General features: G+C 31.9%; 1 protein-coding gene across 5 annotated transcripts in view; it reads right to left on the bottom strand.

The window, feature by feature from the left end:
• The window catches only part of KIFAP3 (kinesin associated protein 3), a 147,527-nt gene that overhangs the window by 24,730 nt on the left and 98,651 nt on the right, over positions 1-24,146 (bottom strand). For all 5 annotated transcript variants that reach the window (XM_037985979.2, XM_007989549.3, XM_037985978.2 and 2 more), the window contains exons 18-19: positions 15,418-15,607; positions 8,342-8,441 (exon numbers count right to left, since the gene is read on the bottom strand). In XM_037985979.2, coding sequence (XP_037841907.1) covers positions 8,342-8,441; positions 15,418-15,607 — 290 coding nt within the window. The remainder of the gene's footprint in view (positions 1-8,341; positions 8,442-15,417; positions 15,608-24,146) is intronic.

The raw sequence follows: 24,146 nt of genomic DNA, 5'->3' as shown, positions 1-24,146 counted from the left end.
CAAAATTTTTGCTCAGATTAGCAGATTTAAATTGAACACTAACTTGAAGAGGGTAGTTCTATCACCAACTTCTCTTGTTTCTAAATTTCCAAAAGAAAGCTAATCACTTGAAATATTTTTTCAACTCAGGATTATAATTTATCTAGGATAAAACATCTTCCCAAGTTTCCAGGATTCTAAGCCTTGATTTATGGCTCATATGTCTATATTTCAGTTACGTTTACAATTTACTAATGCCGATGTGTTATAATCTAATAAAATCTGCCCTTAAAGGTTATAGGCCCAATTTACTAATAAAACCTAATTCAATTCTCCTTGGGAAATGCAAATCATTAGTGTCCAAGTAGCAGAATGAATTTCCTTGCCTTTTCAATACTAGAAGGAAGTTGTCTAAGAAGTCTAAACAAATAAGAGAAATCAGACTAATATACAACAAGCCCATGAGGATTCATTTATGAGCATTTTTAAAAGAATACCATCACGTATGCAAAAATTTAAACTGCTTAATTAGCTGAATAAATGATTTTTTAAGAGACATTTACCCTTCTAGACTGAGAATATGCCACTTATTTCATTCCCATTTTTTATACAACTGGATTTAATCTGTAGAGAATTTAGTGAACTATTTAAGATAATTTAAAGGTAGTGAACTAATTACTCAATGTGTTAATAAACCCTTAGCAGCTCACTTCCAAGCAAATCTGAATCACCGATTTGCAGTAAACCATGTCAAATGTATTAAATCAAACTAAGTAAACAGTATGTCGTGTTGCACAACAAAACCTACATATCTTACTCTGAATTTTAATAACATTTATTTCAAACTTTCTAAAGTACAGTTCACTGATAAGACTAATATATCTGCTTGTCATCTGGAGGCAATAATGATGTAATAGTAAGAGTGTTGACTCTTACCAAGCTTAAAGGCTTCACTATTAGCTACCTGGTTTTAGGCTATTTCTTAAAAATCTCTGAACTTTAATTTTCACATTGTGAAAATGGGGACAATATTACTCTTTGCCCTATAACCTCACACACTTTTTGATGATCAAATAAGATACATGAAGATTTAAATGCAAGATAAATGTAAGTTATTAGTCTTCATATACTTAGAGTAAAAAGGCTTAAACATTTTATTATTTGAATCTTTTAGAAGGCTCCTAAGGTATTCCACCTTCTTAACTAAAAAAGTAATTGGGACAGCTGCTATGAAAGTATACAGAAAGAAAAAAGGGATTTCATGTAAAGATTATGTGAGATCAAGACTCTTGTAGTATAAAAATTTTTTATTTGCTTTTTTTCTCATTAATTAGAACTATGCTGTGACGTAACTATTGCACTCTTGTTCTCCTGTTTTTACCATCCCACAAGTTTAAGAGTAAAATGACCACTTCATTATCTTAGGAATAATTTTGCTTGTCATATAGTACTATTTCTTATGGTTTTACTCGAAAAATTTTACTGTACACTTCTGCTTCATTAATACTGAAGAAGGTGGAAATAACTTAAAATTATTTCTATTGGTTTTACCTACCTATGTCATTTATTATTTGGCTTGAAATAGATGCTTACATATATTGAAAATAATGTCATTTGGAAAACTGAATACAATTATTACAAAAATTTGCACAGATCTGAGTATTTTTAGATCAAATCATATACCATGCCTGAATCAGAGCAACTTTTAAAAGTAAACAGGACACTGTATTATTATCCAGCCCTACTGTTGCTATAAAGAGGTTCTACTGAGTATGTTTAAATCATGACTTAAAATTCTATTTACATTGAGAAGCAACTCTTGCAAATATCCCAACCTAAATCCAGTTAAGAACAATTAGGGACCTACACAAATGTGCATGTCAAGAACAAAGTGTAAATAAAACATATGACAGTGCCTTGCCTTTAATGACTTTTTGTTTTTTTTAATACTATGTTTCATAATAGACTCATCTTAAAATGTTTACATATTAAGAATAAGTAAACAAATCTGTTATGATGTTTTAATACATGAAAATCAATATAAATAGATTGAGCAAATATTCTTAACCATACTGTCTACTATTAGTTACTAGAATTACAGATGTGGCAGTGATGTATCCAATTTTATGCTATCAAAACATCATATGTGAATAAAATTTTTATAAAAAACATTTTTAATAAGGAAGAGGAAAATTAAAAATTCACTGTGGTAAATCCTTTAAAAAGTCAAGAAGTTTATGAAAGGTGAATATTTATTGCTAAATGTATCTATTTTGACTTATGTTGACATTCACATATAAAGTTTACTTACAGTACCAGTGTAATAATATAATCTAATATGTAGACAAAAGTCTCATGGCACAAAAATAATGTTGTAAAAATGTTTATTTCACTACCCTCAATTATCAGTTTTCTTTGACACATAATAAATTATCAGTCTTTATTTTTATCTCTGATTATTTCATAAGGACAAATTCTTAGAAATAAAGTTATAGAATAAAAGGAAGTAAACGATTTAAGGTTCTTGTTCTTTATCATCTTGCCTTTCATAAAGGTTTTATTAACTTAAATCCTACAAGAGGTGTTTAGGAGTACCGTTTTGCTCTGATGTGTGGGTATTAGCATTAGAAATTATTTGGCAATTGATAGGTGAAAATGTTATCTGTCTGCTTTATTTTGTAACCACCATGTCTAGAAAAATCACTAAGTCAGTTTTTTTGAAAGGCTTCATGAAGCATGTTTTCTGCTGAGAAAAAGTAATAAGAAATTCATAAATAATAGAAAAACTATGATCATCTTTGGTAAAAAAAAAAGTAATAGCACACTAAATGAAGCAGTATTTTAGTCAATGATTACTTTAAAAAGATTTTATAGGTTTTTAGCAATTAGGTTAGTTCTTACAATGCTGAACAAATGGTTGGTGTCAATATCTATCAAAGAATGTGCTTCTGAGAGGTTCTTTTCACTTTTTTGATCCTTCCATCTAATTGCTATGCTATGGCCACAGTAAGGAAGATCATTAGAACTTAAGTTATTAGAACAAATGAGTTTGGGTTATTAATTAAAATTGATAAAGGACTTATCAAAGAAGGAATTTTGCAGGCATATTTACTTTCCTCTCAATGTAAAAGAATTTTTTGCTTGGCCAAATTAAGGGCTGTAAAATAGACAACTTAGTTTCTCTTTTGAATAACTGCCTTGAAACAAACTCATAATATATAGTTCTAGGAATATGTAGTTCTGTAAACACTGCACAATGCCTTTTAGACAGAGAATATGTAATTTTGAGCTTGCTTTCTCAAGGGAAAAAACAGTAAACTAAATAGCTGAGTATAATTAAGGCAGCCTTACAGCTAAACAAATAAGTCTAATTTTTTTATATGTAGAATTCTAGAATTAAAAAATCATACATTTAAAAATTTGGGTAAAAGATTATTTCTTACATTTTAAAGAAATAATTTGTTAGTTCTCCTCAGTATGATTTTTTAAAGTAAAACTAATATTCAACTGTGATTTAATATTTCAAAAAAAAGAGACCAAAATAGAAGGCATATGTATATGTAATATAAAACATATAATGCATAAAAAAGTTAATACTAAAGTACCCTAAGAAAAGAAAAAGAGGCAGGCTATAACATATACATAGAAAATGAAAGTGTAAGAGTCAGATGGCTCAGATAATGCACACATCTAGTTTGTCTTTGACACCATTGAAATGTTCAGTAAATGACATCACTGTGCCAACCACAAAGAAGAACTCCAGGCTCTCTGAAAAATATTTTTCAAAGCCCCAAAGAAACCTAAGCAGTCTGCAATTTTTTTTCCAGTTTATGAAAATTGGATTCCTATAAAAGAAAAATGAACCATTTTTACTGCAACAAAAACTGATTTGTAAAAGCTGGAAGCAGTTTAAAAATACCCTTAACATGCGGTTCTTGTTAGTCTTGAAAAGTAAAAGTTATAATAAAAAAATGATCCAAAAGTATGGTGCAGATACATGGTATACATAACTGGAAAAAAAGCTAGTCTTGCTCCTATTATTTTTAATTAGCTTCAAAAGCAAGTTCCACTTTACTTTCTAACACCAGTTCAGATTTTGGGAGGGGAAGATTTACATTTGATGCTCTGGGATTGGCAACTCCATAGCTAATGCCTTAGAGCCCTAATGCATTTTGCATTAGCTCTAAATGTTGGGAAATCCTGGCGCCAAGAGGTTCAAACTGATAGTGACACATGTCTAAAACCCAGGATTCACAGACCAATTGCCAATATCTATTTTATCAAACATCCAGTCTTCTTATAGAATGAGATAGATAAGTTTAACTGTTTTCACTATTGCCTATTAAACTGCCTTGCTATCTTACAAAAATGCAGATATTCAGATTAAGAAGGACCCCCGATGTGGATTTTAAGAAAAACACCAATTTGAACTATTTAAATTCTTCTCTAAATCTGGCTTAGTTTCTCAGATTTTAATACATTCATCCTATTACTGAACATTGTCATTTTATGAAGAAATAACTTTTCTTTAAACAATTAAACCCTTGTGTCATACAAATTAGCAATTTATTATTTATCACATGAATCCACTCAAACTGAAATATTAAGAAAACAGAGAATGAAAAGCCATGAGAACTGGCTGAAGAGTATGCCACTCGGCACTGTCATATTGTTTCATGTTTTATCCCACATATTGTTATACTCAAATCATTACAAACAATGGTAATGATAAAAGTTCACTTTTTATACATTAATCAAGTATTATTCTTTCTCCAGATAACTTGACAGTGCTTATTTATCAAAGACATATGAAGAAGAAACAGGGAAAGAATTTATAAATTGTCTGGACCATTTCCCTGATTTAAAGGAAAAACACCCAACAACTCCAAATAGATAACATTTCCTCTTTTTAAGATACTTAGAGAATCAGCTTTTTCAATATGTAAAGATCAATTAAGCTATTATTCTATCACAGGTAACACAAATTCTTCATGTTGTCCATTAAGTCTGCTTATTCTCATCTTTACAGTAGAGATGAAGAATAGGAGTTCAACAACTTCTCTTTAATTAACTTGTATTTCTTGAAAAAGATTCCTATTTTGCTTCAAATCAGTTAAAATGAAAAATTTCAAAAATATTTTTGAATGACTATTATTTAATGAGATTTAAATTCACCTATAGGATATCAGGAGCTGAAATGTAGCCATAGTTTAAAATTTCACATTATGCAGCAAAATTATCATATTGAAATATGTGAATAATTGTGTAAAGATTTAAAATACTTAAATCTTTGAATTGAAAAAATGCCACACTTTCAGATCCATGGTTACTGTTACAAAAGAGCTTAGAGGTCCTATTAAAAGGAGAATCTTAACCAACCACAAATGATTGGATAAAAGCAAAAAAGCAAATGATTCCAAAGTCAGTCAGTAAAACAGAATAAGAAAAAGAAAACTATGAATCTTTGGCTGTATTGTGTAATCCGTCTGTGGCTCTGCTGATAGAGTTTAGGGTCCCTTCTCGTTTGTTCTATTACGTACCACAAAATTTGAGGAAATTCATTGTGAATTATTTCTTCTAAATATGAAAAAAGTGATATAGTTAAACGTGATTTAAGGCCTTAACAATTACAAAAGACAAGAGATGAAAGTCTTAACTTTCTCAGGGAAAGTTCTTTCTAAAGGGCAAACAATTCTCAAATGAAAATAATTATAAAAATTGTATCATTCTTTTGATTTGAAAAATAGTCTATAGTAAGTTTTATTAACTAATCTTTTAAGTCAACATTACTGGGCTGTGTCTTTTGTAAAGTGAAAGAAGCTACTTAAGTATTTTTACTTTTAAAAAGAAAGTAAAGGTACAAGGGTAAAAGGATTTTCCCAAAGTCATTTAAAAAAATCTTATTAACAGAATAGAGGAATAAAATCCTGAAATCTTTGGACCCAGTACGTAACTTGTAGGATACATTTATCTCTCTCAAAACTTTTATTATTTTATAAAGTAAGCATTTTCGAATACTGGAAATTAGAGATTTTGCTGAATTGAGCAAAAATGATTGTTTTCTATATTTTAGTGAAAATGTTTAGTTTTTAAAAAGTCACGTAATTAAATAAAAAAATAAAGACAAGTCTTTCTCAAATAAGTAATGCATGATTTATAGCAGTTGGTTTTTTTTAGATTCACAGTATCTGCAGGAGATACAAAAATAATGTTTTGCTAAAAGTAAAACATAAATGGCAGAATAATCTTATAAACGCTATAAGCAAAATGTTTCAATATAAATGTTAAGATCATATATCTAAATCATTTCTCCTTTCCCAATTATGTTTCAGAAAACATTTGTACAGTAAATTGTCACCTGATACAGTATTTATAATGATTAAACAGTGCCTCTATTCAAATAATTATAGCTAATAAAGCCAGAAGCATCAGAAGTAATCAAAAGCCATATGCTTTCTAGTATTTAACCATGTTTAGCTTTTATTTCCTAAGGCAAGGTGTTTCTTACTATGACAGTCTAGTACACAGATGAAACAATTTTTAAAGGGCTACTATTTACACTACAGAACACTGAACTACACATAAGGTTATTATATTTCATGTAATACTGCTATGATTTTCCACCATGCTTTTAAACTTTGGGTCATGACCATCAGCAAGTTGTAAAATCAATTTAGTGGGTTGCAATTTGCATTTAAAACGGGAAGTAGAATATAATAAAATATCATTGTGTATTACAGGTAGAGTACCACTTTAAGCAATTTTTGTTTTACACATATATACAGGTAGATACATATATGTAAAACATTTACATATATGTATAGGTGGATACATGTATGTAAACGAATATGTATGTATGCATTAAGTTCAAATATGAAAGGTATTTCTTTTAATGTGGGTTGTGATCAAAAGAGCTTAAAAATCACTACACTATGTTTTGTTTCCTCCAAATGAGACAGCATGTTATGCTGGAAAGAACATAAACTTTGGTGACATATATACCTGAGTCAAATTTTTGCTCCATCATCCTACTTGTGTGAATTGGTCAGTTAACCTTGAATTTTTAGAGCCGTGATTTCTTCATCAGTAAAACAGATATAATAATACTTGTTTTAAAATGTTGCTGTGCAAGTTAAAATAAATGAGTATTTGTAAAACAGATTATATACAATGGATAATCGATAATGGTTGAAATTATAATTTAGTATTAGCTTAAAATAGCATTACAAGTGATCATTAAGAGTTATCACACATTGGTCGCAACTGTATTGTTCATTTAAAAAAATACATGAACATATCTTACATATAGAAAATAGTTTATCCTAATGAAAAGTAGAATTTCAGAAGAAAAAATAAATTAATAATTTAATGAAAAAATTAATAGGCTTAAGGGAAAATAACACTGTATCTGTTCACTGGACTAGCTTAATGTGAAATGTCAACTGTCAGCCTTAATTAAAATATTACACCTCTAGGAATGGTATGAAGAGGAAAATATTATTTATACTTTCTGGCGAGATTTTAAAAATCTGTTATATCATTATGTAATAAAGCTGGATATATGCTGTGGGGAACTTTATAATAATTGCAAAACAATACAGGCCTGATTTCTTTTTTCTCTTAAATATTTTATGCAAATGCCATCTAGGGAGGAAAAGTCTTCAATTTAATAAAAGCACCAACTTTTTAAAAAGAGCTGTGTCTTTGGTAATTGTTAAAATACATGTCTTGTGTTCTCATTTTATATTTTAATGACTTTGGAAAACACTCAGAAACAATCTGCATTCGTTAATTAGGCAAAAGTATTGTTTGTGTCAACAGACAATCTATATTTTCCAACTTGAAGAGCATGTTTTGTTTTAGATCTGTGATCTCCCTTTTCTTTTTCAGACGGAGTCTGGCTCTGTCGCCCAGGCTGGAGTGCAGTGGCGCCATCTCAGCTCACTGCAAGCTCCGCCTCCCGGGTTCACGCCATTCTCCTGCCTCAGCCTCCCCGAGCAGCTGGGACTACAGGCGCCCGCCACCATGCCCGGCTAATTTTTTGTACTTTTAGCAGAGACGAGGTTTCACTGTGTTGGCCAGGAAGGTCTCAATTTCCTGACCTCGTGATCCGCCCGTCTTGGTCTCCCAAAGTGCTGGGATTACAGGCGTGAGCCACCGCGTCTGGCCTTGTGATCTCCGTTTTTTAAATACAGAAAATGTGACTTCGTAAGTTACTTTAAAATCAAACAAACAAGTCCTTGAAAAGATTGAGGGTTTTTTCCCCTCTTAATGAAAAAGAAGAGAAATAGAGAGGGAAGAGAATTTTAGCTTTCCAAAAGCAACAGATCCCACACATTAGATTTTTCTTGTAAAACTTTACCTGCCAGGAAATGAATGCTGCCCAACAACATCTCCATTTTGAAGGTGGTAATCATTGAAGAAATCGGGACTTATGGCTCCTTCAGAGGCAATTAATCCATCTAGAAAGAAAAAAAATGGTAACCAGTAAAACACATGTGAAGGAAAAACCAGTCTATCAAGCAATACAATAAGAAAATAACTTGTATATTTAATCTATAAAGAAAAACGTTAGCATGACATGTTGTTCTCTCCGGGAGTGTGAACAGATGACCACATGTACCTTAAGTACTGGTTCACAATAATGCAGCACAATAACTGAACATTCATTGAGCATCTACTATGTATTTGGTACTATACGAGTACAGAGAGGAATTAGTCTCTGCCTTCAAGCAGGCTTATGGTCTTCTGTGGAGAAGACAGACAGAAAAAGATAAGGAAGGGAAACAAGGTGGGGACAGACAGTAAGCATGGTTCAGGCTAAGGAAACAGAACAAATATGGGCAAGGAGGTATTAAATAGTTTGGTATTGGTAAAAGGTAATACTTTATTGTATTTCACAGCTTTATTAGTGTAGCATGATTAGGGAATCAGATATACCAAATAAGTGAATTTCTAAATAAGCAATACTTGACAGTTTAAGTGCCAAACATTAAAATACACGCACAAACTTACATTAGAAATCTTCATAGAGTTTACACTCCTTATATTCTTAAAAGGATATACTATACATAAATATTTCTTGATTATTCAATATTCATTATAAATACTAAACATTGTACAGTCCCTAGGGTTATGAGATATTTTGATTACCTATGCTAAATAGCTCTATACTAGTATGCTTTTTGAGTTATTTTTCTTTGCTTATAAAATACTTCTTTCCCTAAATTTAAGTATTTGTTAAGACATTTTCCTGATTATAGTTATGCTGCTTTCTCATTTGTTCCAATCTAAGAATCTAGATAACCTATTTTTGATAGAATTATGAGTAAGTTAAGAATAAAAAGAATCTGAGGAAAAAAAAAGATTTAAGTGATGGCTGCAGAGTTGTTCAATGCATGGAACAAACACGTTAGTATATTGCTTTTGTAATAACTATTTGGATAGCTTTGAGGCCTTTCAAAGTTTCCTTTTCTGAAAGTATGCTGGGCTGTTGAGTGGCATGCAGATAAATGTTAGCTAGGTCATACCCACCACATTGTTTATACATTTGGCACACAGTATAGGCAAATTATTCAATCACCAAATTTTATACTTAGCACATGCATAATACTGTGCTAGGTCCTGTGGGAAATATATAATTTTACAATACATAACCTCTGTTTTTAAGAATTTTAGTTTAAGTGAAATATAAGACAAACACTTAAGATGCAATTAAAAATGTAATTTATAATAAATGATATACAGAAGGAATGGATATAAGTACCAAGTGAGTGTGGAGGCAGTAAAAGCTATAGAGGGGTCAGAAAATTCTACTTGGGAGGGGAGGAGGCAGAAGTGTAACAGATTTGAGTCTGGAAAGGCAGGTAAGAGTTAAATGATGAAATTTGTTTAGGAGTAAGGGTCTTAAAAATTGAGTTAATGGTAAAACTAAGTAATAGAGTTGGCAAACGAATTAAGTGGGGTAATTTGTATTTCCATAAGACTCCCATACTACTCATTTGATATATCTATCCATTTGTTATACATCATATATTAATGACATATTATTATTTAATTGTCAAATTGTTAATGGATGCCTTTGGTGTTTGTCCTATTACTTTACTAACTTTAAAATACGAGATTGCTTGAGTTTCTACTGAAAGTATCAGTAATATTTAATCCAGTTTTTATGTGCACTAGAAGTTAAAGTTTCTATAAATCAAAAAGACTAGCTAAACACTGAAAAGTTATAAAAAAATGAAATCATGGAAAATGACAAGACACCACAGATTGACAGTAAAGCAACGTAAAAAAAAAAATCAATTTTATATGGATTCTCGCCATATAAAAATTTGTGATTCTATATGGTAAACTTTTTAAAAATGTCTAGGATTTTGTGAAAGTGGCTAAAACTAACAAGGTTAAGAACACAAAAATCAACAAATTCCTCTGTTAAATTAAAACCAAAGAATTGAGAATCAGAGTTTAAGAAACCTGCCAATTTTAGAGGAACAAAGCTAAGTAAAATGCCAAAATAAATTATATGCCACACGTGGAAAATACACACAGAGATATTTGGCATGCCAATTAAAATAAAAGAATTTAACACTAAGAAATATTTCGGATATAAATAAAGACAAATGAAAAGATACATGAATTATGTAAAAAGCTATATACTTATAAAGTATGACATAGTGAAGTGATCCAGGTTAGGCAGAAATTAAGTAAAAATCTGACCAAATTCTCAACATCTTATTTTTGATTCAGAATGCCTATTGTCTTCAAAGGGAACAATGAGTAGCAAAAGGATAAACAGAATACAGGGCACTAGAAAATGGGCAATCATCAAATAGAGATCAAATTAAAAATTTTGTACTTTAAAGATTCAGCCAGAAATTTTATAAACCCAGAATACAACTAGTCCAATAATATAATAAGTCTACTCTTATGTGAATAAAAGGAGTAAATTTATACTTCTGAAGTTTTTTTTTTTTTTTTTTTTTTTGACACAGACAGGGTCTTGCTCTGTTGCACAGGTTGGAGTGCAGTGGTACAATCATAGCTCACTGCAGCCTCAAACATCTGGCTAATTTTTAAAATTTGTTTTAGAGACCGGGTATTGCCCAGGCTGGTCTTGAACTTCTGGCCTCAAGAGATCCCTTTTGCCTCAGCCTCCCAAAGTGCTGGAAGTATAGGTGTGAGCTACAGTGCCCAACTTCATTTTTAATTTTCCCAGGACACTGTGGTTGATTCAGTAAGCTGCAGCTTCTACAGTGCCCTTTAAGGCTTGACAAAAGTTAGGCAGCTCTGACATATGAGTAATTTTTCTTTACTAGAATGAGGTATAAAGATTCCATTAAAGCCTCTCATCTCAAGCACCTCAACTTCTTTGAAAATATCTATGTTTTCTTAACATTGTTCCACCAAAATTAATTCCTTTAGGGAAATATTAAAAAAGAATCACAGCTTCTTATTTATTCTCCAAATAAATCTAGGAGTGTCTTAAATTCCTACTCTAAACTTGTTGTTTCAAAGATACTAACAAGGAACTAAAGTATTTCATGTAACATTTAAATGACCAGAGAACAAACAGGAAACAGATGATATACACCATAACCCTCTAAGCTATAGAGTATTATACACATTTACATTACTCAATTATATAAAACCTTTTAGACCACAGTTATAAAGTACACCTTTCTGAGATGCCCCAAGTAAGATGATAAAGACAGTTATGAACAAAACAGAGCATATATTAGAACAGTGATGAAACCAAAGCAAATTTGTTGTCAACACAGGTAATTTATCAACCTTCTGATTTCTGAAAGCCAGTTTTAAAAAACTGGCTTATAAACATTGTGAATTAAAAAAAATACAAAAACTCAATATCTTCTTATGTATTATCTTGTATATCATATATTCTTACTGAAATACAGGTCTTTTTTTTTTTTTTTTTTTTAAACTCTTTTTCTTTTGGAGATGGAGTCTCGCTTTGTTTCCAGGCTGGTAGGTAGTGGCGCGATCTTGCCGCACTGCAACCTCTGCCTCCTGGGTTTAAGCGATTCTCCTGTCTCAGCCTCCCGAGTAGCTGGGATTACAGGCGTGTGCTACCACATCTGGCTAATTTTTGTATTTTCAGTAGAGCCAGGGTTTCATCATGTTGGCTAGGCTGGTCTTGAACTCCTGACCTCAAGTGATCCACTTGCCTCGGCCCCCCAAAGTGCTGGGTTTACAAGCATGAGCCACCATGCCTGGCCAACTTTTTTGTTAAAGAGACAGGGTCTTGCTATTAATAATTGGCCCAGGTTGGAGTGCAGTGGCTGTTCACAGGCATGATCTCACTACTGGTCAGCCTGGGAGTTTTGACTTAATCCTTTTTGGATCTGGGCCAGATCACCCTTCCTTAGGCAATCTGGTAGTCTCCAACTCCCAGGAGGTCACCATACTGATGCTGAACTTAGTGGGGACACATGATTGGCATAGCTCATTACAATCCAGAGTTCTTAAGACTCAAGTAATCCCCTCACCTGAGCCTTCTGAGTAGGTGGGACTACAGGCACATGCCACTATGCCTGGGTAATTTCTTTTTCTTTTCCTTTTTTTGGTAGAGATGAAGTCTCATTACATTGACCACGCTAGTCTTGAACTCCTGGCCTCAAGCAACCCTCCTGCCTTGGCCTCCCAAAGTGCTGGCATTAGAGCTGTGAGCCACCATGCCCGACCTCTTTTTATTTCTTAAAGTCAAATGAAAATATAATATTGGGCACAGTAATATATATAATATTGGACATATAATAATATATAATAATATCAAAATTATATTTTTAATATTGGGCACAATAATATAAAATTCATATCATATGAACTAAAGGTGAAATTGTGACTGTACGGGAGAAAATAGATGTCAATAGTATAGAATATGAGAAAAAGAAATAAGTAAAATGATAAATCTTATTAATAATTTATTTGACTATACTTTACAAGACACATCACAGAAATACATAGGTAAATGAAAACTATGGTTTTTACAATATTCCTGAGATAGAACAAACCATTTTCAGCTTCATATTCCAGTAATATATTCACATACTAAGAGTAAGATTCACTACAATTAATGAAGAACAATTAAAAAATAAAAAGTCATTTAGACATATGTCATAGCAATACGGCTTTATGAATGACAAAATATTTCCTCTATGGGTAAAAGTACTAAAGCAAACAGCTTCATTTTCATGATAGCAAAGGACATTAATTAGTGACTACAATCACAATAATTTTAGACTAAGGAAAAAGTACTGTAACTAAAGGAGATGCTAGTTTTGTATTTCACATGATAATACTAAGATTTTTTTTTAAAACATGGGAGAATCATTCACATTTGACTATTAAATAGTCTAAAAATACAGAGAGTGATGCTAATGACTAGAAAATAGCAGATGCCATTTCATTTTAAAGTAAAAGATGAGACCCAGGGAATTACGAGCCACTCAGTTTAACCTCTGTGACTGAAAAGCCGCTAAAGTTGTTCTTATCAGAAACAGCCTAAATTTTCAGGGAGACCCAGAGGCTTAGAAACATGGCTCAAGCATTCAAACAAATCTGCAGTAGTACACATTTATCTGATGTTTTTTGATGATACAATCATACACAATAAAGGAAAGGAGGCTGATACTATCTAGATTTCCATGAGACACATCAAGAAATGCTACAGAGATTCATTTAGCCCATGGACTATCCATGGAAAATGATGTATGTAAAATAATTACTGAACTAAAAAAAATTGCTTGCTATAAGAAATTTAATTTTAGACTCACAGCATGTAATTTCTACTGTCAAATGTCTATCATATCATCAGGCTACAGATTAAAAAAAAACTAAATGTTTCTAAGTTTTGGTATATGAAAATATACATAACTGTTTTCTCACAAAAGCATAACTTATACATTTTAAAGTATCAGAAAAATATTTAGGATTTTCACTTTAAGAGGTTAATTTAATTTTGGAAATGTGGTATAACTTTTTAGAAATCTGTTCTGAAATTTTAATTGTATTAAAACAACAATGATGAATACTGAGGTGGTTAATAGCTTTATCTGGTTTTAGAAACTGGTAATTGATTCATTATGAAAGGTAGCTATCAACCTTCAAAGCAAGAAACTTGATTCCAAGAATATTCGGATTTCTATTAACAAAAAAGTTCATATCATATATATTTTACATCATCTTACTTCATGAATACTGAATATGTAAGTAACAGCTGTTTGCCATTACTGAACTAAGAAATTCTGTTTGGTTGAAATTAATGATCTACTCCATCTGGTTTGAAACACAAAGCAACATTTCATAACTACTGTAAAGTTGAGTTAGGAAGAAATCTATTTGATTTTCAGAGTAAAGCATAAGTTTTCCATGATTTAAATATCTATACCAAATACAAAAATAATACACAATATCTATGGAAAATTTGCACAATACACAATTAAGAAAACACATGAATGAAAATGTGAGTGGTATTATTAATGTGAGTACAGTGATCAGATGTAATAGTAATTTACATAATCATCCAATCTGATCAAATTGTTCAGATAAAATGAGATAATACACAAAATATTTAGAGAACATATATTGAGAACACTAAATGCATGGTAGAAATACATGGTAAAAAAAAGTGAGTCACTAATTCAGATATAATCACTTTAATGATTTTTATCTTGAACTTGCTAGAGATCTTAATTATTATATAAATCCTTTCCTTCTTCTCAATTAAATGACTTCAATGAAGTAACATTAATGTTGGCAACAGTACAAAATAGTGAAAGCTAGAATATGCAAAAACTTACCAATCTTTGTGTCAAACTCATCTTTGGAAAAAGGTAGTAATGCAGAATCAAAAAGGTTATAATACATGTAAGATTTACATAAATATTAAATTTTACCTTGAAAACATTAGCATAGTTTAGAAAGAATAAACAATTGCTCTAAAGTGTCTAAATCTTCCCCAAGTTACCATATAGAGCTTGGTAGTTTGAAACTAAAGCAAAACCATGGCAAAATTAAACTGTTAAGATTAAATACCTTGGAAAACAAAAAATGAATTAATAAATTATGCATTTAATAAATGCAGAAGAAAAATGAATATTACATTTTTGAACAGAAGTCAGAAATCTTGAAGTTGTCCATTTAAGTTACATATTCTAGCAAGTAATAAACTTCTAAGAACAATTAATTTTCCTGGCTACAGCCTTTTATGGAGATTCCATTAAAGACTAACTTGGAAAAAAATGGTAAGTTAATAGGTTTGCTTTTTATATATAGATGTTACATCTAAAATCATTAGCAGAAGACCATTCATAAAGTAAAAGAAGTGCTTATTAAAAACTTGGGAATGTGCAAGGCTGGCAGACTAAAATCTCTATTCATAGCATATAAACTGTTTATTTTCACTTTGGTTATCACCTGAGTTGTAGAAAAGGTCAGGTCTTTCGAGAATATCTCCTTCATGAATGTATGGCTCAATTCGATCATCACCATACAAGTACTGCTCACTCTCGTCCATCTGACGACTCTCTACCATCTCCAGCCACTGGGAGTTATGCCAGCGAAACTTTTCACTCTGAATTTTCTTAGCCCATTCTTCATCATATTCCTGTTGAAAACAAACAGTTAACGGTTATTATATAAGCTAACTCACTTGGCACTCAGACAGCAATATTTTTATCTCTTGAGAATTTTGGGGGGGCCTTCATTGGGTCAGAGGAAGCATTAAAAATACCTGTTCAGAATTATTTTATATAATAGCCAACAAAAAGCAATTACATACATAAAGAAGTCTGTGTTTGTATTATTGATTACTAATGGCAATGGCAAACACTAGAAAAGTTCAAATTTCATAAATTCTTATTACATAAATATTGCCAGAATTTAAGCAAGCAGTAAGACTTCAGTTTCCAAAGAGTTCTTGTGACTGTAATTACATTTGACCTTAGAACAAAATGGATTTGAATCGCATAGGTCCACTTATACATGGATTTTTGTTCCACCTCTGCCATCCTTGAGACAGCAAAACCAAGCTCTCCTCTTCTTTCTCCTCCTCAGCCTACTCAATGTGAAGATAACAAGGATGAAGATCTTTATGATGATTCACTTCCACTTGGTGAATAGTAAATATATTTTCTCTTCCTTATGATTTTCTTTAAAATATTCCTTTCTCTAGCTTACTTTATTGTGAGAACACAGTATATAATACATATACAAAATATGTTTTAATCAACTGTTTATGCTATTAGTAAAGCTTCCAGTTAACAGTAGGCTATTAGTTTATGTTTTAGGGGAGCTAAAAGTTATACATGGATTTTCAACTGTGTAGGGGGATTGGTCCCCTAACACCTGTGTTGTTCAAGAGTCAACTGCATTTGTGGCACTAATGACAGGTAGTTACCATAAAATGACATATTTTGCTGTATCTTTTAGTCTAGATAACACTAGGGGGAAAGCACTATTAAGTATTATTTTAGCTGCTAAAATGGTTTACTACAGAAAACAAATATCAGAATTGAATTTAATTTTTGTTCCAACCACAAATTAATGATCTTATTTAGTTGTAATTAGTTATTTAAATGCTTCTTGTTTTGATCATAAACTCCTATGGAGCAAGATTAGGTTATTCACTGACAGGTGTATCTATAACACTTGTCAGAGAGAAAGTTCTTGGTGAATGATTTTGAAGGACAAATAGGCAAATTACTGTAAGCTACAGCAGAACTTCTCCATCTTCTACTTGTCCCATAGGGTGCAGCTACTACTGATTAGTGTATTGCTTTATGGACAGCAGAAATGATAGCATGGATAGAAAATAAAGGGCTTCAGATATTTCATGTCATTGTTAGAGTTCTTGGTTTTAAATTCCTCTGTCATATCTTTAAACACATTTGGTTACAGCAGTCAAAAAGGAGTTAGAGGGATGTAGGGTAATAGCACTATTAAGGTGATCACAAAAACTAAGAGGTAGACCAAATATATATTTTAGTCAAATGTTAAGCAATTTCAACTCAAGCTGAGACTCAAATCAAAATCACTATCACAGAATACATTTCTGGGATATAAAAATAAAATCTGTAATTTTATAATAAATGTAATTATTATTGTAATTTTCTTGTTAAAATTATAACTTGTTCAAGTTTCACATTATCAGCAAATCCCAGCAGTGTCAGTTGTCAGATTGTATGTTCTATACTGTACATTTAAAAAATACACAGACGCTCCCTTCAACTGAAGTTGGGGAAGGTAGAGGATATTTTTTGACTATAGTACTGCTAGTGACAATTTTGCTACCAAATTATTAAACTTTATTTTCTTTTTAATTTTTATTTTAGGTTCAGGGATACATGTGCGGATTTGTTATACAGGTAAACTGTGTATCATGGGGGTTTGGTGTACAGATTGTCACCCAGGTAATAAGCATAGTACCCAAATAGGTAGTTTTTCAATCCTCACTCTCCTCCCACCCTCTACCCTTAAGTAGGTCCTGATGTCTGTTGTTCCCTTCTTTGTGTTCATGTGTACTCAGTGTTTAGTACGCATTTATAAGTGAGAACATGTGGTATTTGGTTTTCTGTTCCTGTGTTAGTTTACTTAGGATAATGGCCTCCAGTTCCATCCATGTTGCTGCAAAGGACATGATCTCGTTCTTTTTTATGGCTGAGTCCATGGTATATATGTACAACATTTTCTTTAGCCAGTCTACTGTTGACGGGCATTTCGCTTGATTACATGTCTTTGTTACTGTAAACAGTGCTGCGATGAACATGCACGTGCATGTCTCTTTATGGTAGAACAATGTATATTCCTTTGGGTATATACACATAATGGGACTTCTTTTCTTTTTCCTTTTTTTTTTTTGTTGAGATGGAGTCTTGCTGTTACCCATGCTGGAGTGCAGTGACACGATCTCAGCTCACTGAAACCTCTGCCTCCTGGGTTAAAGTGATTCTTGTGCCTCAGCCTCCAGAACAGCTGGGATTACAGGTGCCTGCCACCACCACCCAGCTAATTTTTGTATTTTTGGTAGAGATGGGGTTTCACCATGTTGGCCAGGCTGGTCTTGAACTCCTGACCTCAGGTAATCTGCCCGCCTTGGCCTCCCAAAGTGCTGGGATTACAGGCGTGAGCCACCGGGACTTCTTTTCTAATAGTTATCTATTAACATTTCTACTAGCCGTCAATCTATTTCCTAATGTTATTATTTAACATTAAGTTGCATAAAATTAAGAGCTATCATAAACATTATGTAAAAAATAGACATTTTTTATTCAACTGATAGTTTTCATAATTAAACAACTGAAGATCTTTACCTCAGTTACATCTGTTACACTAAACTATACTTGAAATTGACTATTCAGATATAAATAATAAATCCAAATGCCATACCTCCTTAGTATTATTGATATGGTCACAGTGACTGAATGTGATGGTAATTTATACAACCACCCAATCACTGATCACACACAAATTATTCTGCCAAAAGGAGATAATACATATAAAGTATTTAGATAACTTATATTGAGAACACTTAATAAATGTTAGCCATTACCTTAATTAATTCAGGTAACGGCTCTCTGAAATAAGTACTATAATTATCAACATCTTACAAATGAGAAAATGAGGCCCAGAACACTGAAGTAACTTGATCCAGGGAACACAGCTGGCTGTGGCTACTACAGCACTGTAAGCCTCAGGCTAGCAACGTGGAAGAGGCAGTTAAACAGAGGATAAATGAATATTTTCAGGGTTCCTGCAAAACAGCTTCTTCATTGAATGAGAATATAACAAATAACCCCCAGGGACAACTTTCAGCTCTAAGATTTTGTAAGTAAACAGTGATATGGGAGGAAGTCGTTGACCAAGCAGTGATATGGGAAGAAGTAGCTTCTGGTCTGGTAAGTATATTATCCCATCGTATTCTCAGTCATGCTCTTACTGAGCTGGCTATACTTGGGAGGGTACTGGGGAAAGAGGGAATTGAAAAATAATATGCACAGAGATGTTGTTACAAGCAGTTTTGCGGTTCGCTTTGGGCTTCCAAACTTAAATGAAATACCAAGCGATGCCTCATTGTGTAATATAGGCATATGATCAGCTTCAAAGTTATTTAGCCTAAATGCTAAATATAACTGTGAACCTCTTTAAGATTCATATAACTTCACAAGAGTACACTTTTTGTTGCCATGTGTGTCTGTGTATGTGCTCAATTAAAGTTAGCTGCAGAAAGATATTGTCATATTAGAAATGGCCAGATAATTACAAAGAGTGATCACATAACCATACAGTAGAAAGAAAGGATAAATTTATTATATCCATTGGGGTAAGACATTTAATATATTAAAAAGCAAAATGATAATGTGGACAAGAAATTGTCCATACTAATTGGCTTTAAAAAAAAAAAAAAAGTTAGTTACAGGTTACCAAAACTCTCAGAATATGCTTTACAAAAATATTAGAAATCCTAGTAAGTCCACATTAAATACAGAACTAATTTGAATGTTATTTTTTTAAAGAATAGTAGCTTGTTTCACTTGGGAAGAGGCATAAAACTAATTTTTCATTTTGGTAGAAAAATTTAAATCTGATTGAATTATCTGAACGAAGAGGTATTCATTCAAGGAAAAAGACAGAAAAATCATATGATCTGATGATTTGATTGCAATTTAAATTTCAAGCATATTCATTCCTGGTGTAAGAATAGGAGTTAAAATTCAGTCAAGTGCCCAAAGCATATAAAATATGGGGTCTGCTATTCCACTAAGAGTAAAACTTGACTCCTACTAATACCTGTGAAATGTTATAGAGGTAGGTAATATTTAAAATAACAATATCCTTAAACTACATTTCCACAAAATGTATTTAGGCTAGGAAGTAATGCTTTGCAAAACCAAAAATCCTGCTTACTCCGAGTTATCATTTCACACCCTCTTTTAAGATTATCCTAACAATAACAAAAATATATCTAATAAATGTAAAAATGTATAACAAAGAAGTTTCTTGATAAACAATTGCGCTTCTAACTTTAGCCTTCTGATCACCCTATGAGCTCACATCATTATTCTTATTAAAAAACTTATACATACAAAGCTCATTTAAAAAAGAGATTATCAAATCTATCTGACAAAAGTCCAAACACACAAACCAAAAATATCCATAAGCATCCATGGCTAACTTTTGATACTTTCTTGGTAAAACTGATCTTCTAAGACAGTGAGTTAGTATAGAACCTAGCACCAAATGTAATGACTGCCCTTACACATTCCTTTAAAATTTTCACCTTTTATCAGTTTTTGACTGAATTACTGTATACAACCAGTGCATCTCTTGACATTATAAGCCTAAAAAGTATGGTAGCAATGATATAGATTGTATTATCATTTTCTTACTTAAAATAATTGTATTCTAACTTTTAAGCATTTTGTACTATAAAATAATAGGTTTAATTTCTATGACTAACATACTAATTAACATGCATTATTGTTTACAGGATCACAGTAAAAATACCATGGTTATTTTCTCAGCTCTAAAAAAGAAGCAAAACAACTCTTTTCTCAGGAAATACGACACAGTACACTACTCTATACCAAACTGTGTATTTAGGATATTGAAAATTATATCCTGCAAAAGATCCAACAATGATTCCAGAATCCTACTATGATGAATCTACTACATTGGCAAGCAGAGTTTTCATAAGAGGTGGCCTTGAAATTAAATATGTATGTATGGTTCTTTGTTATAGATCATAGATGGAAAATGGCAAAAAAAAAAAAAAAAAAAAAAAAACCAAAAACCTCAGCTTAACAGTATGAAAGCCTTAAAAGTTTCTCCATTTAAAGTCTTAAAGAATCATAACATAACTCTGAAATAATATTTGGAGTTTCATGATTATAAAATTAATATTTTCATTGTTGAAAATGGAAAATTACAGGAAAAATACCTATAAAAACTTCAGCAAGATAGAACCACAATAACTACTATATCCCACCAGTTTTCAATGACTTTCTCAACTCCAATATTAATGGATAACTTTGGAAAATATTTTAAAATATGTGTTTAAAACATTTACAAGCTAAGTATGAAACATTATTAAGATATTGGACTTGTGCCATAAAAGTTTGCTCTACTTTGTGATAATGTTGCCTCAGGTTTTCAACTGTTTACCAAATAAAGCATCTTAGAATGAAATATGCCATAAGGAACACAATATTCATTAAAACTTTTTTACTTCTCTTTTTCCTTAGTAGTAAACGTTACTTAGAATCAAATGAAATAGCATTGTTTTGCTATATAATGCTGACCATTTATGTTTATGTTTCTGGAAAGGTTTACCAGATTTCTTGAAAATGAAATATTTTAGCTTATGGCTGTTGAGATCCTATTTACCAAGTACAGTGAATTAATAGGCTAAGACAATGGTTTTGGACTTCAGGAAAGGTTCAAAAGCACATTTTGGGGACAAATGTTAAAAGTAAATCAACTGCCACCTACTATTCCTGTTTTATTAAAGAAGGGTCATTTGCAGACTAAAAAATGTGAGAAAGAATCTCAAAGTAAAGACATACAGTACTTTCCCAAAATAAAACATGTTTGCAACATTATATCCCCCTCGTGGACTAACCTTTCCTTTTTAATATTTTTCCCTTTTCCATTTCAGTGACAATTTGCTGTATCATATTCCTATGGACCATCATTTGGGAATCTCTATCTTCTCTATGTGCTCTGGGAATCCTCAATGAATATAGTTTAGTAGCCACGGCAAAGTGAGTTTCTTTGTGTTTCAGCATCTGCCTTTAGAGCTATTAATAATATGGTATTGTATAATATAAAGAACACTGGATTAGGAGTCAGGAGACCTGGGCTCTGGTTCTAGCTCTGCTATTAACTGAATTACGCAACCTTTTAAAGGTATTCTAATCTCTCTTAGTCTCAGATTCTTCTTTGGAAAATGAAACAAATCTAAGACAGACTTAAGCTCTAACATTCTATAAATAAAACCCGATGATTTATACCATGAATTCACAAAGCTGTTGAAATAACTATCCCAAATAACTAAAAAATACTGGTAGGATAGGAGTTTCTTTTAAAAAGTTAACAAGCAATTCTTAAATGAAAACCCAGTGTCAAAAAATTTTAATCAACATACATCATTAAAATCAATTCTCTCAACCCCATCCACCAATCTCTAGTCCTTTCTTATTATTCACTCCCCTCTACCTCCAGCCCCATATCAGAAAATAATTATGTCACAGCTGAATCACAGCTAAGGTATGTCATCAAAACCTATCCAAAGCCTTTGTGGAAATACTCTAGGATTACAGTTTTTTCTTCATTTTTGAAATACTTCTTTTCACAAGGAGTATACCCTGGTGTCCTGGCTTTGAGACTTGTATTTAAAGAAAAACATGCTTTGTTTTTTATTTCTTTCTCTTCTCAGCTCCTGACATTATGATTTTAAGCACTTAGTACCATAAATTCTAAAGTGTTGTGAAAGACTGATGGTTTGATTTTACATGGAATGTACCATCCTTTTTGAAGTCCTACATCATTTTGTTTATTAGTTAACCACCGAAACATTATGAAGCCTTAACTAACCTATTATCAGAGCCTGTTCACTATCATGAAAACTCTTTGTCACTGGCTTCCGTCACACCTTGTATCTGATTAACACACTATAGGATAACACAGAGCAACATAGATCTGCTTTGTGTTCTAACATAACTGATGGAAAACAGATTTTCCTTTTTCCTTTAATGTGGCAGCCCCCTAATTGAGACTGTAATATGGTTTATTTAATGTAATTTTTCATACAAAATTAAAGCAAGTCTGGAGTAATTTAGTTGCTCATTAAAGTTACGGTGGTAGCTGCTAACGAGACACTTGTTATATCTTAAAAAATATTTATTCTAATAATATCGATAGACATACACATAATTTAACATACATAATAAAGTTGTTGATTTTTATGCATATACTATCTATTTCTCAATAAGACTGCCCCAAGTGTTGACCTTTAGTCTTGACCACAAAGTAAAAGAAATAACTAAATAAAATGTATTTAAGTAAGAAATCATAATTTTGTTTTCATACTATGTGTGGGTTCTTTTAAGTCCAACTGTTGCCAATTAAAAAAAAAAAAAACAAAGTAACATGCATAACAGGTAGGAAACACACACATTTATGTATAAAATTATGTGTGTATATGCTTAAATTCTAACAGGTTGGAAAAATATCCTAAATGTCTGCCTTTTGGTTTATGAAATATAAAAATGAACTATAAAAGAGGGTTAAATAAATTTATCTCATTAAACCCAATTAGACTATATGGGAAACAAAAATCAAGCTCACACTGGGAAATAAAAAAATTTGCCAAGACTGCAAAACAAGGAAGAACCAGTTCTGCTTGGTCTGGAAAGAGAAGATTTTAGAAATTTCTGCCAACAATTCACTTGAAAATCACTACTCCCACATCCAACTTGTATGCCAATTAAAAGTGACCAGCATTTACCTATGCCCTGCTCCTGAAAGTTTGAGTTCTAACGCTAACCCTAACCCTATAAAACCTTCTCTGTAACTTCTTTTCAAGATGTTGTAAGATACTTTTTAAAGTGCTCTCCTTTACTGGCAAGATTATGAATAAGTCCACCTTTTCTCTCTGACACAAAGATAACTCTGCCTGTGTTATCTCTGCAGAGATAACAACGGGTGATGTAGAAGCTACATTTAAAGCTACATTGGTTTCTTTCATTTTAATAAACCAGCCTTATTAAGTACAATTTTGTCTGTCTGGAATGAAGGTAGCACCTACTTTTCCAAGTTTAGAATATTAGAGTTTGCTATTAATTCCAGATTATTAAAATAAAAACAATCTGCCCATGATCATAATTAAGAGTTATTAAAAAAGGAAGAGGTACCCTTCAAAATCTCAGTGACACAAACCTATGTCACTACTAAATCATACACTGGCTAGAAAGATGACAGAAATCAGTCTTTCATTAGAGAACCTGGTTATATCCCTTTTCCTGTAAGCACCCTGTAGATACAGTGTGCCGTTACTACAAATAATCTAGTGATAGGCCATGTAGTAGTATTGCTTCTGGAACGCCAGTTCACGTGTTTACAGAATAGTATCTCAGGTGTTCTCTGGA

Source organism: Chlorocebus sabaeus, chromosome 25 (assembly GCF_047675955.1).
Source record: "Chlorocebus sabaeus isolate Y175 chromosome 25, mChlSab1.0.hap1, whole genome shotgun sequence".
Lineage (NCBI taxonomy): Eukaryota > Metazoa > Chordata > Mammalia > Primates > Cercopithecidae > Chlorocebus > Chlorocebus sabaeus.
This window is presented reverse-complemented; position numbering and strand designations above follow the sequence as displayed.